The following is a 15,661-nucleotide window of genomic DNA, read 5'->3' on the forward strand; positions in this document are numbered from 1 at the left end:
CCTCTGTCTATGGAATTCTCCAGGCAAGAATATTGGATTGGGTAGCAATTCTCTTCTCCAGGGGATCTTCCCAACCTAGGAATCGAACCTGGGTCTCCTGCATTGCAGGCAGATTCTTTACTGACTGAACCACCAGGGAAGCCCATAGAGAGTCTAGTGACAAGGAAAGCTTTCCTGGTGAGTCCTTGTGTCACTTTAGTAGATTCCCCTACTGAAGGCTGGGCCTTCAGGAGAGTCAGCTTACCTCCTATGCCTGGCATGCTGGTCCCACCGGGGTCATTTGGATGTGGAGCTGAAGGTGGATGATAGCCAATCACCAGGTCAATTGTGGCCTGGGTAGAAAAAGTCATAGCAGATAGAATCAGTGCAGGGCATCAAAATGCTTCAGACACAACACAAATCAATTCAGCAGCAGTAAAATTTCTCGAAGAGGTGAGCAGGGGGATGGGAAAGTGAGAAGAGAGAGAGAAGGGTGACACACCCTCCACTGTTCGTATCTTCCCAAATGTGAGCCCAGGTGAACTGGGAACGCCTGCAAAATCAGGTGCCTGGTACAGGTTGCCAAGTGTATTATTGCTAAGGGGCAGCCTCATAAACCGGAGGAAAGTTGTGACAAGCAAGCATGAACTTGTCATGAGCCTCTTTCCTAGGCTGGAGATGGCCTCCAATCACAGAATTACAGTTCCAGAGGCTCATTCTAAGTGATTAAGGTTTTTGTTCGCTCATTGACATCTTTGTTAATTGCTGAAATTTATTTTCACACTCCTCTCCAAAAAGATTTTTATGTGGCTAATGAAAAGTTATAGAATAATGTGATTCATAAAATGGGGTTCAAAAAAGGGAAACAAGTCTGTTGAAAGAGGAAACAAATATGCAAAATATGAGGCTAAATATAAGTACCACTCCTCTTGACCCCAAGTTGGCTAGAAGCCAAGGCAAGTAGAAGAACAGAAAATGTTACATAAACTTTCGTTATCAGAAAGGAAGAAACATACTAAACTCATTATAGGAAATAAAATTATTTCCATTAAAAAAATCTGAGTTAAATTCCTCATGTGGAGCATCATTTTAGTGCAGTTTCCTATACTTTCATATTTAATGAACTGATAAAATTTCAAGAGTTTGCTAGTGGGACTCAACATAGCCTCACTAATTTTGTCAAACGCATGCCCACAACTACCATCTACTTTTACAAGCATTTCACAAAATAAAGGATCTCAATAGCAAAAATGAGGAAGGATAAATCTCAGAATAAAAGATGTCCTTTGTAACTAAGGATGGGGCACACTCTACCCAGGTTATCAGATAAAATATAGGGCATAAAATTGGGGACATACCTATCCTACAAAATGACTCATCATTTATCTGAAATTCAAATTTAAATGGGCATCTCCCACACTTTCATTTGCTACTTTTGCTGCACCTGGTAAACTCTAACACACACACACACACACACACATTATGTATTGCCCTGTTTTTTCCCACCTGTCTAGTCATTAGTGAATATTCCCACATGGATCAGCACATTCTTTGCCAACTTAGGAACTATGACCTGGGAGACACTGAACAGGAAAGTAAATGATGTCTCTGACAGCAGTTCCTTGGCAAATATAGAATTGGAAGAACAGTGTCTCATGGCTACAAGTGACCACAATAGGAACACTGGATGCAATTAGGGGCTCAACTGCCAAACTTAATCCAAGAATTTAATTTTCAAACCCTAGAAGAGTCCATGAATGGCTTGACCTCTGTATCACTGGTTTCCCAATAACCTCAGGATTCTGAGGTGCTGAAGGCCCCCCAATGGGGGTGAGAAGATACCAGGGAGCCAGGACCTTATACTTCCTTACTCCATTCAATCACCACAGTTCTGCCATTTCAGGGTTCTATATCCGCTTTCCTTCTCTGCTTTAAAGAGAAGAAAAACACCCAGAAACATCACTGCCTTGGTAACATCTTCCCTTAGTATCATTCCTCTCAGTCTGGTTTTGAGTAGATAGATGAGAGCTGATATTCTGAATGTACGTTTTATTATTAGAATGCTAACTAAAAGCAAACCTATATGTTTTGGAGACTAGACTAGCAAAACTGACATTCCTAATGGGCATTAATGTATTCTTGCCTACAGGGAGGGCCTCTTTTACTTTAAACTTTCTCCCATTTGCCCAGGCTCCCATGCAAAATAAATTGTTCGGAAAATGAAGGCATCAGAAGTTAACAAGACAAAAGCTTTATGAGTGCTTGTTTTACTTTAAACTTTCTCCCATTTGCCCAGGCTCCCACACAAAATAAATTTTTCAGAAAATGAAGGCGTCAGAGGTTAACAAGGCAAGCTTTATGAGTGCTTGTTAGCAATCTTAAGAAATCTGAGGTATTTAGCTGGTGGCTCAGTGGTAAAGAATCCACCTGCCAATGCAGGAGACATGAGTTTGATCCCTGGTCCAGGAAGATCCCACATGCTGCAGAGCAACTAAACCCATGAGCCACAATTACTAAGCCTGTGCTTTAGAGTCCGGGAAACACAACTACTGAAGCCTGTGCACCCTAGAGCCTGTCTGTGCTCAGCAAGAAGAGAAGCCACCGCAATAAGCCTGTGTGCCGCAACTACAGAATAGCCCGCATAGCAGTGAAGATACAGCACAACCAAAAAATAAATAAATAAAATTATTTTTTTAAAAAATCTGAGAGTTGTGATACTTGAGTCAAATTTTTTAAAAGCACATTTCAGAAAGTCTCTCTCTCTTCTGGTCTCATATCAGACAATATCAGTGTATACTCATTTAGAGAGACTGTGATCAGAAAACATTCAGCTGCCAATACAATTATAAAGATCATGATATGAACATCTTGATATTCTGGTCTAATATTAATGAATTTCCTTCCATAGAATGTTTCAAAGTACGTCTGACACACGAGCTACACTCACCACGCAAACGTTAACACCTAAGTGAATACACACAGATCTGTACTAAGTGAGGGTCCCACTCAAGCTATAGCATTCTGCCACAGAAAATCAAGTTTATCTAACCTGCAGTTCTGTCAGTAAGAGTATAGGATGAGGCCATATCACTTGCAAACACACCTATTTATCTCAAGAACAATAGGTTTGTGTATGTGTGTTTGTGTGTGTAGTGAGCTAATATAATGTCACACTTATCTTAATGAATCTTTGTGCTTAACCATCTCACTTCAAAGCCATTCAATAAGAGGGCAATGCTCACCCCAGTCTCTTGCCCCCTTTCGTTTAGCAGGGAGATCAGTTTGTAGGGCAGTGATCTGCTCTGGTCACCCATCAGGTCCTTCAGGGCTATGGTGGCCATGCCAATTAACCTGCAGAGAAAAGAGAGCACACAGCAACCTACATAAGAGGCATATTTCTATTTACTCAGTGGACCTCCCAATTCTCTTACTGTTCATATGTTATCATTAAAAATCACTCATAATGAAATGTGGGCCATTTTGTGCTCTCCTTAGCAGGATATTTTGACAGTAAACATCACATATTAGCTATCACTTCTCCATAACAAGTAGTCATTTCAAGAGTCACACTATGATACCTGTGAAATTGCAAGTCACAAATGAAATCAATGGGTGAGAGACAAAGACTGAATATAGCCCTGAAGAATCCAGGGAGAGAGAAAAATAGGACAAAATTTAGGCATTCTTCTGTAATGGAAATGTAAAAGAACTCATAAAACATTGCCTATTCTATTGTGGGACGATATGAGAGAATAGAATTAAAACATGTATATTACCATATGTAAAATAGATGACCAGTGCAAGTTTGATGCATGAAGCAGGGCACTCAAAGCTGGTGCTCTGGGACAACCCAGAGGCATGGGGTGGGGAGGGAGGTAGGTGGAGGTTTCAGGATGGAGGGATGCCTGTACACCCATGGCTAATTCATGTTGATGTATGGAGAAAACCACCATAATATTGTAAAGTAACTAGCCTCCAATTAAAATAAATAATTTAAAACAAAAAACAAAACAAAAAAACTGCCTACTGTAAAAACATCCCCTCAAGTTGACCTTCTTGAAATGTAAATAGGTTGCTAGTTTACTGATGGGGGAGCTTCCTAATCAAACACTATGGAGCATCATTCAAAAGTAGGATATGTGTACTTATCTCTCTTTCAAGACCCCAAGGAATTATATTCAGCCTCTACCACTTAGCTATCCACCTCTTGTATTTTTTTTTGTTATATCCATTCATTAGTTTTATCATTCATTAATGATAACATACAGTATTTGTCTTTTTCTGTCTTTTTTACACTAAGCATAATACCCTTTAGGTCTGCCCATGTTGTGCAAATGACAAAATTTCATTCTCTTTTATGGTTAACACTCCACTGAGAGAGAGAGAGAGAGAGAGACAGAGACAGACAGAGAGAGAGAGAGAGAGAGAGAGAGTGTGTGTGTGTGTATGCCACATCTTCTTTAGTCATTCATCGGCTGATGAACACTTAAGATTGCTTCCATATCTTGGCTATTGTAAACAATACTGCTATAACATTGGGGTGCAGATATCTCATTGAATTAGAGTTTTTGTTTTTGTTTTTTTGGATATATATCCAAGTAGAATTACTGGATCCTATGGTAGCTCTACTTTTAGTTTTTTGAGGAACCTCCATGCTATTCTCCATAGTGGCTGCACCAATTTACAATTACAACAACATACTAGGCTTCCCTTTTCTCCAGATCCTTGCCAACATTTGTTACCTGTGGTCTTTCTGATGATGGCCACGCTGACAGGTGTTAGGTGATATCTCACTGTGGTTCTGACCGTCTACCTCAGTGTACACAACATACTGGTGCAGAAATACACCTGTGCTCCTCCTCACTAGAGTAAAGCTCCTGGATGTGTTTCCTGTTGTTCATTACTCTAACCCCAGAGCATGGGACATAATTTTTTTTCATTAATAGATATTTACTGAATGAAGGAAAGAAATATTTTTTTGTAGTTAGGACACATGATCAAAAAAAATTTTAAAGAAGACACATCCCCAGGGAGTTAGTCAATACAAAAGTGTAACCTGTGGAATACAGTCTGTAAATTGGGGGTTATAATGTTTTAACGTATTATATGATATGAGAGTGGGTGAATCAAAGGAGTTTTTTTTGTGAGTAAAAGTCGCTCAATCGAGTCCGACTCTTTGCAACCTCATGGACTATATAGTCCATAGAATTCTCCAGGCCGGAATACTGGAGTGAGTAGCCTTTCCCTTCTCTAGAGGATTTTCCCAACCCAGGGATCAAACCCAGGTCTCCCGCCTTGTAGGCGGATTCTTTACCAGCTGAGCCACAAGGGAAGCCAAAGAATACTGGAGTGGGTAGTCTATCCCTTCTCCAATGGATCTTCCTGACCAAGGAATTAAACTGAGGTCTCTTGCATTGCAGGTGGATTCTTTACCAACTGAGCTATCAGGAAAGCCCTTTTGTGAAGTGTAATCAAAAGGCAGAGTGTCCAAGGCTGTGCTCTCAGTATAGATACTGAAAAAGGAAAACAGACATAGTAAGAATTTTTAAATGTTATTTACTTATATCTTGTCTATATTTGCAGTGACTTATACCAACCAACAGCAGATATGATAGCATAGAATATCATTAGAATAAATGAGAAAGCTGAACATCAAGTCTTCAAAACGACAGAAGAAATTCCTTATATCAAAAAACCCATTGTGAAGAAACTCTAGTTGAGAATAAAAAAAAAGCTTTTGGCTTTCAAGCAAAAACAAATTCAAGAATGTTCCCCCTGTGGAGAAATATTCATTGTATTTAAAAATGTAGTACATTTTCTTTTAAAAACCAGGAAGTGAAAGTTGATGTCAACATAGATACATTATTTTTAACTGACATATATCTGTATTCTCCTCTCCTACTCGGACCTCAGAAATTGGACCAGATTGTAGATCTGGGTTCTGTCATCCAATCACATATGTCTAGTGACTTGGAATAAGTGACTTCACTTTCTGTGTATAAGTATATTGTGCTGTGCTTACTCGCTCAGTCGTGTCCTATTCTTTGTGACTTCATGGACCGTATAGCCCACCTGGCTCCTCTGTCCATGGGATTCTCCAGGCAAGAATACTGGAGTGAGTTGCCATGCCATCCTCATAGATATACTGCACAAGACCAAAGATTGTGATGCACCCTGTATCACATAATTTACCCAGCAATGTGAACCATTTGAACATAGTTTCTTGGAAGAGTGCACCAACTTGGACCAAATACACACACAACATTAAGTCAACCGTGATGGGTTCTCATCTCTTCTAATATCACAAGTAGAGTTAGTCAAAGACAATGGAAAAGAAAAATTTTGCTTCCGGAGGATTAACAGTGAACTTTCCAGGCCTTTTAGGTCAATACAGAAATTAGTTCTCTCTGTTAATGCTGAGAATTGATGGGACCTTTACAGAGTAATTTTTCAGATAAGTATGTTCATTCAATACGTTAGTTTGCTTTTTTATTTTAACATGAGTTTATGTTTTATTCTCACTTGGATTTTTATTTTCCTGATATATTAAGGACAAGGGACTGTCCAGGACTCCATCTCCACCTGATGAAACAGGGAATCATCACACAAGGTGAGAGCACTTGAAAATCTCTTCCACTCTCCCTCAGCCCCACAGGGTGCAAGTTTTCATGAACTTCTCTCCATATTTTAAGACAGTAGGCCAAGGGGTTGGCCAATTTGTTTTTTAAAACAAGAAAAAACTGGAAAACTTTCTCCAAACATACAAGGCATACAGATGGCCAACAAACACATGAAAAAAATGCTCAACATTAATTATTAGAGAAATGAAAATTAAAACTACAATGAGGGATCACTTCACAATGGTTAGAATGGCCATCATCAAAAAAATCTAAAAACAATAAAAGCTGGAGAGGATGTAGAGAAAAGGGAACCCTCTTGCACTGTTGGTGGGAATGTAAATTGATATAGCCACTGTGGAAAGCAGTATGGAGATTCCTTTAAAAACTAGGAATAAAATTACCATATGACCCAGCAATCCCACTACTAGGCATATACTTCGAGAAAGCCATAATTCAAAAAGACACATGTATCCCAGTGTTCACTGTAGCACTAATTGCAATAGCCAGGACATAGAAGCAACCTAGATGTCCATCAACAGATGAATGGCTAAAGAAGTAGTGGTACATGTATACAAAGGAATATTACTCAGACATAAAGAAGGAATGGGTTTGAGTCAGTTGAAATGAGGTGAATAAATCTAGAGCCTGTTATACAGAATGAAGTAGATCATAAAGAGAAAAACAAATATCATATATTAACACATACATATGAAATATAGGAAAAAATAGTACTGATGAACCTATTGCAGGGCAGGAATAGAGATGCAGACATAGAGGACAGATTTGTGGACACAGTGGGGGAAGGAGAGGGTGGGACGAATCGAGATAGTAGCACTGACACTTATACACTACCATGTATAAAACGGGAAACCACTGTATAAAGCAGGGAGCTCAGCCAGGTGCTCTGTAATGACCTAGAGGGGTGGGACAGGGTGGGCGGCTGGGGAGGGAGGCTCAAGATGGATGGGATGTATGTATACTTATGGCTGATTCACACTGTTATATGGCAGAAACCAACGCAACACTGTAATTATTCTCCAATTAAAAATAGATCGAAAATAATAGAGCCCAACAATGAGGACTTTGAACAAGAATTTGAAATGTCATTTGTCAAATGTCTGATAGAAAATTCAATCAAGTGGAATTATTGACTTTGGTAGCCAACTGTGACAGCCTGAAAAAGATATATTTTTGCTCCTTTAAAGTAAAATTAAAGTTAGAAAGTGTTCAAGTCTAAGAAATGTGACAACTACCAGTTTAAAAGTTATCTAACTGGTACTCACCCTGAAACACATGGAAACACACTGGATTTTCTTCCTCATGCTTCTGTGATCCATAACCTAACTTTATGATTAAAATCACAATATTGTACATTGAACATGTACTGATCTGCTTTTGCTAAAGCTTAAATGACCTGAATCTTTATTAACAATATATAATTCCCAGAACAAAACAAAAAATACATGACGGACACCGCTGAAGTAAAAAAAAGGGCTGGTCTGGAGTTGGATGGACATTTATTACCATCCATACCACTAACAACTTGAACTGGATAATTCTTTGTTTTAGGGAGCTGTCCTGCACCTTGTCAGGTGTTTAGCACCCTGGCCTCTACCTACTGGAGCATCTCTATAACATTGCCAGTTGTCCCCTGATAGGTGAAAACATCACAAGTTGAGAACCATTGGATTGGACAAATCCTGTTCTAGACCTAACTCAGTGTCCCAACTTCCTTTGAGATCTTGGCTAAGTCACCCAAATCTGAGCCCCCTTCGTTATCTGTAAATGAGTAGACTGAAATAATTCCTCAGACCCTTTTTAGCTCTGGAAGTCTGCTACTGGCTTACACATCAATGCTCCTAAAGTGAAAGTGAAAAGTGTTAGTTGCTCAGTCCTGCCCAACTCTCTGTAACTCCATGGACTGTAGCTACCAGGCTCCTCTGTCCATGGGATTTCCCAGGCAAGAATACTGGAGTGTGTTGCCATTCCCTTCTCCAGGGGACTTTCCCAACTCAGATCTCCCACATTACAGGCAGATTCTTTACTGTCTGAGCCCCCAGGGAAGCCCCATCAATGTTCCTACGTATGTCTATTCAGAAAACTATCTCATGTTATGTATTTATTTTCTTTTAAAGCCTTTGTTTGTTGATTTGTGGGGGGTGGGAAATATCTAGAATATCTCCATAATGAACAATCCAGAATAGCAGGCAAGCTTTCTGCCTTCAAAAGTATTGGCCTATAACATCAGGAGTCAAATGTAGATTCCCACAGGGTATCAGGAGAAAAGATGAGGCCAATAACAGAAACGTGGAATACAGTGAGTGTTAGGTACGACAATAAGGAGTGATGGAATTTTGGCTAACTGGGGAGAGCAGGCTTGCCTAAAACACAAAGCCATCTGCTGGCCCTTCATGGCTGTGAAAGGTTTTACAGCCTCCATTCTGACTCATCCAATATCTGCTCCTTTTCCTTCCCCATGAGAGGGTGTAAAGGATGGAACATATAACAGACCAGGAATGGAATGAAAATTTAGCAAATCACAAAGTCTGACCACAATTCCTTCTTCCAGGAACCTTTAGTCTCCTTTCTTAAAATTTGCTTTTTCATCATAAAATTCTTATGTTTGGGGGTCTGGGGGAAGGAGATGTGAAAGAAAACTTACAAAAAAAAATTTCTTTTTATGCAGTAAAGATGGTGTGTGTTTAGATGAAAGCCTAGAAAGATTTTAATCCCCCAAATATTTTTCACAGTAGAGTGAGCTGAAGAAAAATGTAAACAGTTTACAACTTCTAAAAGATTTCACTGTAAGTTGAAGAACCCATCCCCTATAGTGAGTCTGAACTTTATAGGACTCTGAAGGCAAGCCTGGCCTGGCCTGTTTTCTGTGATGTTGCTTGGATACAAAATACAGTGAGAGACTGGGAAATGATGACTTGGCCTCCTACACAGGGAATAAGAACAGTTCAGTCAGACCAGAAGCCAATTTCCTTTAAAGGAGGTGATACTAAACCAAAAACCCTTTTTCTTTCATATTACTAATGCTATAAATGTGCTAAAATGTTATGGTGTGGCAGTAATGAGGAAACTTTGCCCTGTGTTTCCATAGAACAATAAGAGTCTCCCTCACTGACTCCACCGAACACTAAAACAGATGGACCACGTCTCAAAAAGAAACTTTATAGTGAAAGAATCTCAAGGTTCTCCCCTTTCCTTGTGGAGTTAATAGACAGCAGATGAATTCTGAAATGAAGAACCAGTCCTGCTCCTATTCCTTTCAGGCCACGAACGCCCATATAGTTTGTTGTTGGTTCTCTATGTGACATCAAACTCATTCTAAGCCACAGAAGCGACTACTTGAAAGTTAGATGTTAGGTTTGGGGGAAATAGAGAGTTTAAACCAGTCAACTCAATCATGCAAGTGTTGGTCAAGAACTTTTTTTTTCTTTCTTGTTAAAACAGAATCTAGTGTTTAAAAAAGCAAAGGAAAACATTCTCCCCACTGGCCTGAACGCAAATGTTAACAGCTGCATGCCGCTGCAGTGAGTAAGGGCTTTGCTGGCCGAGTTCTTAATCAGGGGAGCTCACATCCAGCAGGCTGCTCTGAGCACCAGAGCCACAGCATAGGAAGGTTTATTGGAAATTCCCTCATGAAGGGAAGGAAAAATAAGTTGGAGGCTGGAAAGTAAATCACACACTACTTCTGCTCCCTGGGGCTGCAGAACTCCAACTTTCCATCCTCCTAGGGGGAGTGACAAGCCCCAGCTGGGCCAGGGACAAACACTTTTTCGAACAGCCCCCGGGGCTCCTGCAGGACCGTGACCTGCCCACCCTCTGAGGCACTGGGCTCTCCACCAGCTGGCCTTTGTCACGTGAGCCAGGCTGGGAAGGCCAGTGGGGATGCTCGGCTGGGGCTGCTTCCTCCCACACACTTCTCCCTGGCCCCCTGGCCGGTATCAGTCAAGCTCCTCCCTTGGTCCCCGAGCCAAAAGGTGGGACAGCCAAGTCCCACACCTTGCTTTCTACCAGATGGGCAGCCACGGCAGCCAATCCCATCACAGGGAACCCTGGCAAGCTCCTAGCCAGGTCTCCCATCCACTTCACTTATGGGGAACCCTCTGAGTCCCCCAGCCAGCCTACCGTTTCCCTCTGGATTAGCCCATAAAACTGTTCCTCAGAGTGTGGTGCCCTGCAGCAAAGTCAGCAGGGTGGTTACACATTCCCAGGACCCTGAGTCAGACTTTTCCTTTAGTTAAGTCTTATACCCAAGAAGTTTGAGGAACAATCATCTAGAATAGGTGGAGGGATGGGTGGAGGGCTGGGGGGTAGGGAAGGCAGTTGGCAAAGCCAGATCTGGGGAAAGGGGAACATGTGCAGTTTTTGTTAAAGTACATCCAGTGTCACCATACAGGTTCACATTTGAGAAATGGACACAGAAATCAATAATTTAACAGAATAATGTAGGAAGCAGAACTCCATCAAAACCTACTTGGCTGGCCTAGTTACCTGCATCCTCCCATGGCTTCCCCTCCTTACTCCACACTGAGACTGTCTAAGGGCCTTGAGGCCTTTGTCCTGCTCATCACAAGGAGGCAGGGGTTTTAGAAAACCTAGAAGCTCCTAGCCATGTAGTGGTTTCCAAACCTAGCCATGCACAAGCCCCCTGAGGTGGAGGTGTAACAAACTCTGTGTCCAGATTCTAGAATCACTGACCTAGCCTAGAGGCTGTGGTAGGATTTGCAGGATTCAGGGACAGCCCCTCTGAATTGTAGCCCTTGCCACAGACGGTGTCACTTTAACAGGGGAAGGAGCTGAGTAGAAGCCCAGCTCTCCTCCCCAAAGCCCTCCAGGGCAGAGAGGCTATGAGGCCAGGGGTGGGTTAACTAGCCTAATGCCTGGCATGTAGAAGATGTCCAAGAGTTACTTCTCGAATAAATGATGTAACTGGCTATTTTGCTATTTGCTCCTGACCAATTCTGCCATTCATTCAGTCCTCAAAGTTCTGACTCTATGCGTGCCTGTTCTAGACAGTTCAGCAGAACTCCCAGGCTCTGTCTCTAATGCCTCATCCATTAGAATCAAAGTAGTAGTTTTCATTCATTCATCTATCCATCCATCCATCCATTCATTCATTCATCAATCAAGCACTTGGACCTTATAAAGGGGAGCAACATAACATAGTGATTAAGTACTTGGAGTTAAGCAGAGCTGACTAATTCAGACTTATCCTTGTTCTACAGATAGTGTAACTCTTCTGAGCCTCAGTTTTTTCATCTGCAAAGTGGGGGTGATGGCAGCTCCTACCTAACAGTACTGTTATTAATGATTAAAGGGATGATCTAATAAGTGGTTAACATTGCTTTTCATTATTATTTCAGACACTATTCTAGAAAAAGGAATCTTAAAAATCAAAGGACTCCAAATCAGTGCTTACAGGGAAAGCTTGCCTGAACTCATGCACAGCATAAAGCTCAGGGAGGCAGGTTTATCTATGTGGAGTGTGGGCAGGCGGGCATGAATGAACAGATAAGAACCCTTTGTAACTGCCCATAGCCATTTCTATACAATCACTGTGCACTGTTCTTAAAACTAATCCTTTCTCTTATTTACATCAAATAGCTCCCTCCCCACCCTCAATGCTATATATACCGTGAATCTGCATGGAAAACAATTTTTATTTTCAGGGTTAGACAGGAAGTAAATTTCAGCTGTAGTTGAATTCTCATAAAACCCAAATAGTGGAATCAGAATGAATTTTTAAAGCCATAGGTCTCATAAGACTTTTCATTATAAAACAGACCCCAGAATAATCCTTATATAAAAAGTCTTTCTAAACCAGCACGTGTACCTGCACACAAAAACACACTTTACCCTGTCTTTTCTCTGTTTCCCTTGCTTCATTCTTCTTCATCATACTTACAACCATCTGATAAACTATATGTGAATTTATTTTTTATTGTCTGTTTCCTCCATTCAGATGTGAGCCCCATGAAAGGCATGTAGAACCCCAGCACCTAGAGCAGTATCTGACATTGCAGGCATTACCAAACATTTGTTGAATAAACTAACTGATATATCACTGAAGACAGTCCAATGATCTTGCAAATGATTTATAGGTTATAAAGCTTCCTCTCCTAAGAGATAGTCCTCCAAGTGCAATTAGAAGATAATTACAGCTCTTGGCATTATGAAATGCCTTTCTCTTTCAGTCTCTCTGGGTGTTTTTCTCCAGGGCTGTGATCCACCTTTACTTACTGGCAAGATGGCAACAGATGCCAGTGGGGCTGCAGCAGCTACTTAATTGGTCCCCCCAAACAGTGGGCTCAGCCTTTCCAGCACCCAGAGCCAGCCAGCCCAAACGAGCTTTGATCTTTGCAGAGCTCTGCCGCTTCATTGAAAACACAGAGGTAAAAAGAAATCAGAACTGGGAATTCTGTTTCAAGTAATATCTGCCTCCAGTTTTGATTTTTACAGAGCCTCAGAAGCTACTCTAGGCAGAAAACCTGCCTGAACCCTTCTCAACCACCACAGTGGGGAAATGGAAAGGTCACGGGGACAGCCTCAGTAAATCCCACTGTCAGGTTAACACGTGGCAACAGCAGAAGCCAGTCTCACCATTAGGGTAAATAAAAATATTGAAAGCTTGAACACAAGGTCTTTTGTACATCAGAAAGCAAAAATTTCTCATAAGCAATACCACACTGTCCCATCAAATTAATTTCATTCCAAATTACAATTTTTCTATTTTCTCTAAGAAAAAACAAAAAACAAACGCAAAAATACCTTTGCCTAGGGAGTCAGTATATTTCATAATCCAAGCTTGCCCTTTTTCTAATTCTATAGCCCCAAGTACCACCTTGCAAGTGTGTGTTTTTTATGATATTCACTCACTTTCACATCCTGGCACCCTGGCCCTCACTCCCCCACACACATACACAGGAAATAAACCCTGGAAAGTCTGAGGTTAAATTCTGGATTTATCAGGTTAAATCCACGGGGTTCCAATTAAAGAGCTGGATGACTTCAAGAAACTTCGTGAACTTCTCTGTGCCATACTTTCCTCAACTTTAAGATGTCAATAAGCCTGTCTGACTCAAAGTCATTATAAAGATTTAAACCAAATATGTGTGGAGCAGTTTTAACACAATTCCTGGTCCATGGTAAGCCCATAATAGATATTTGCTATTATGTTGTTCATCATGAAATTTATTTTTTTCTTAATTATATTAAATTTGCCCTTTATTGAGGAAGTAATCCAGCCACCATTATGAAGATAAAGAATCTTGCCAAAGACCACCCAACCAGTAGGTAGCAGAGCCAAAATCCAAACTAATCTCATGATCACACAGCTGACCACTTGTCTGCATCACTTCTTATGCAAGAATTTGGGTAAATTTCCTCTTAGGTATATTGTGAAGTCATTTGTCATCTCCTTCTTACTCATACATAAGTAAAACAGATGATTTACTTTCAGATGATGTCTCCAACTTCGCTCTGCATGTGTGTGGGGGTATATGTGATGGTTTCGAATGTACAAGTACGCACATATGGAGGGGAAAAAAAGAGTACTAGAAATGCAAACCCTTAGATAATTATGGTCATTTTATCTCAGATGTTGTAATTTGCATCTCTACCCATTCAGTTTGGATTTAATATATCTTCCACTTCTCTACTTTACATGCTCAAGCTTTCTTCTACTTTCCCAAACCTGTAGAATATGATAATACCTGTTTCATTGTCTATGCCTACTCATAATATCATCTAATAGTGTATCTGTTTAATAATGATTTTTCCGTCTTTTTCTTCACATTACTGAGGTAAAGTCCTTCTGAGTACCTTGTTGTTGTTGTTGTTTATTGGCTAAGTCATGTCTGACTCTTTGAGACCCTATGGACTGTAGCCCTCCAGGTTCCTCTGTCCATGAGGATTTCCCAGGCAAAAATACTGGAGAGGGTCGCCATCTCCTCCTCCAGAATACTACCTACTGCTCATGAATTAGAAGGTTTTCCCACTCCAGATGGTGGAAATTAACTATTCTCAGCCCTCAGGTAGTTTCCTCATTGACTCACCTCATTGACTCACCTGAAGAGTCAAGAGGAACACTTTGGAAAAAAAAAAAAAGAGGAACCCTTTGCAAACCTTAGGAATGGTGTAGGTGTGTGTGTGTGTTACATGGTTGTGTGTATGGCTCTAGATTTCCACCTGTACCTTCTCAATTTGGAAGACAGCTAGGATCTGCCCACTTAGCACTGCAGCCTGGAAATGCTCTCCAGGCTGGAGGCTGGGTACTCAGGGGACTCGGCTCATTCACCCTCCTCCTGGGGATGACTGTCCTGTGCAGCCAGTGTCCAGTATCTGAAGCCACTGTGGCATGTATTTCATCTACTTTTTTCATTGTGTCAGCTGAGAGGGCAAACCTGGTTCCTGCTACATCATCTTGGCATGAGCAGCATACACACTGATCTGAAAACTTGTAAAAATCTTTCATTCCTACATTTCCAGGCTCCTGAAGATGATTTTTCCTTAGGAACTCGAGTGGAGCACCAGCAGGGTCAGGATGCCAAGGGATCAGGGTCTCAGACTCAACTCTTCTGAACCTCGGGTCTCATCTCCACTTCTCAAGGTCATTGTGATGATCACATGAGATGAGATACCTCTCTGAACTCATCTTATAGGGAATGAGCTTAAGTGATTTATTACTCAGTAGCATGAAATGATGGCTTAAACTCTTACCTAGGAAGGAGGTACCAATACTCTGATAATGAGTGGGGGTTTCTTTTTTGGGGGGCAAGACTATAAAAATTTAAGCTAGGGAGTTCCCTAGTGGTCAGGATTCAGTGCTTTCACTCCAGTGGCCCAGATTCAATCCCTGGTCAAGGAACTGAGATTTCACAAGCCTCACAGTACAGCCACAAAAAGGTAAAAGATAATCATTCCACCTACATTTTGGTTCCTCTAGGTGGTCACAGGTTTTCAGTATAATGGAAAAGTCAAGAGTACACCTGACCCTGAGCAGATGACTAAACCTCTCTGAGAAAAAAGTGTGTGTGTGAGTGTGTGAGAGA

At 41.1% G+C, this 15,661-nt stretch overlaps 1 protein-coding gene across 1 annotated transcript in view; it reads right to left on the reverse strand.

Moving 5' to 3' along the window:
• The window catches only part of MYOF (myoferlin), a 172,208-nt gene that overhangs the window by 120,863 nt on the left and 35,684 nt on the right, over positions 1–15,661 (reverse strand). The window contains exons 4-5 of the mRNA XM_043926912.1: positions 3,222–3,330; positions 245–332 (exon numbers count right to left, since the gene is read on the reverse strand). Of these exons, the coding sequence (XP_043782847.1) occupies positions 245–332; positions 3,222–3,330 (197 nt within the window). The remainder of the gene's footprint in view (positions 1–244; positions 333–3,221; positions 3,331–15,661) is intronic.

Source organism: Cervus elaphus, chromosome 15, assembly GCF_910594005.1.
Source record: "Cervus elaphus chromosome 15, mCerEla1.1, whole genome shotgun sequence".
In the NCBI taxonomy this organism is placed as follows: domain Eukaryota; kingdom Metazoa; phylum Chordata; class Mammalia; order Artiodactyla; family Cervidae; genus Cervus; species Cervus elaphus.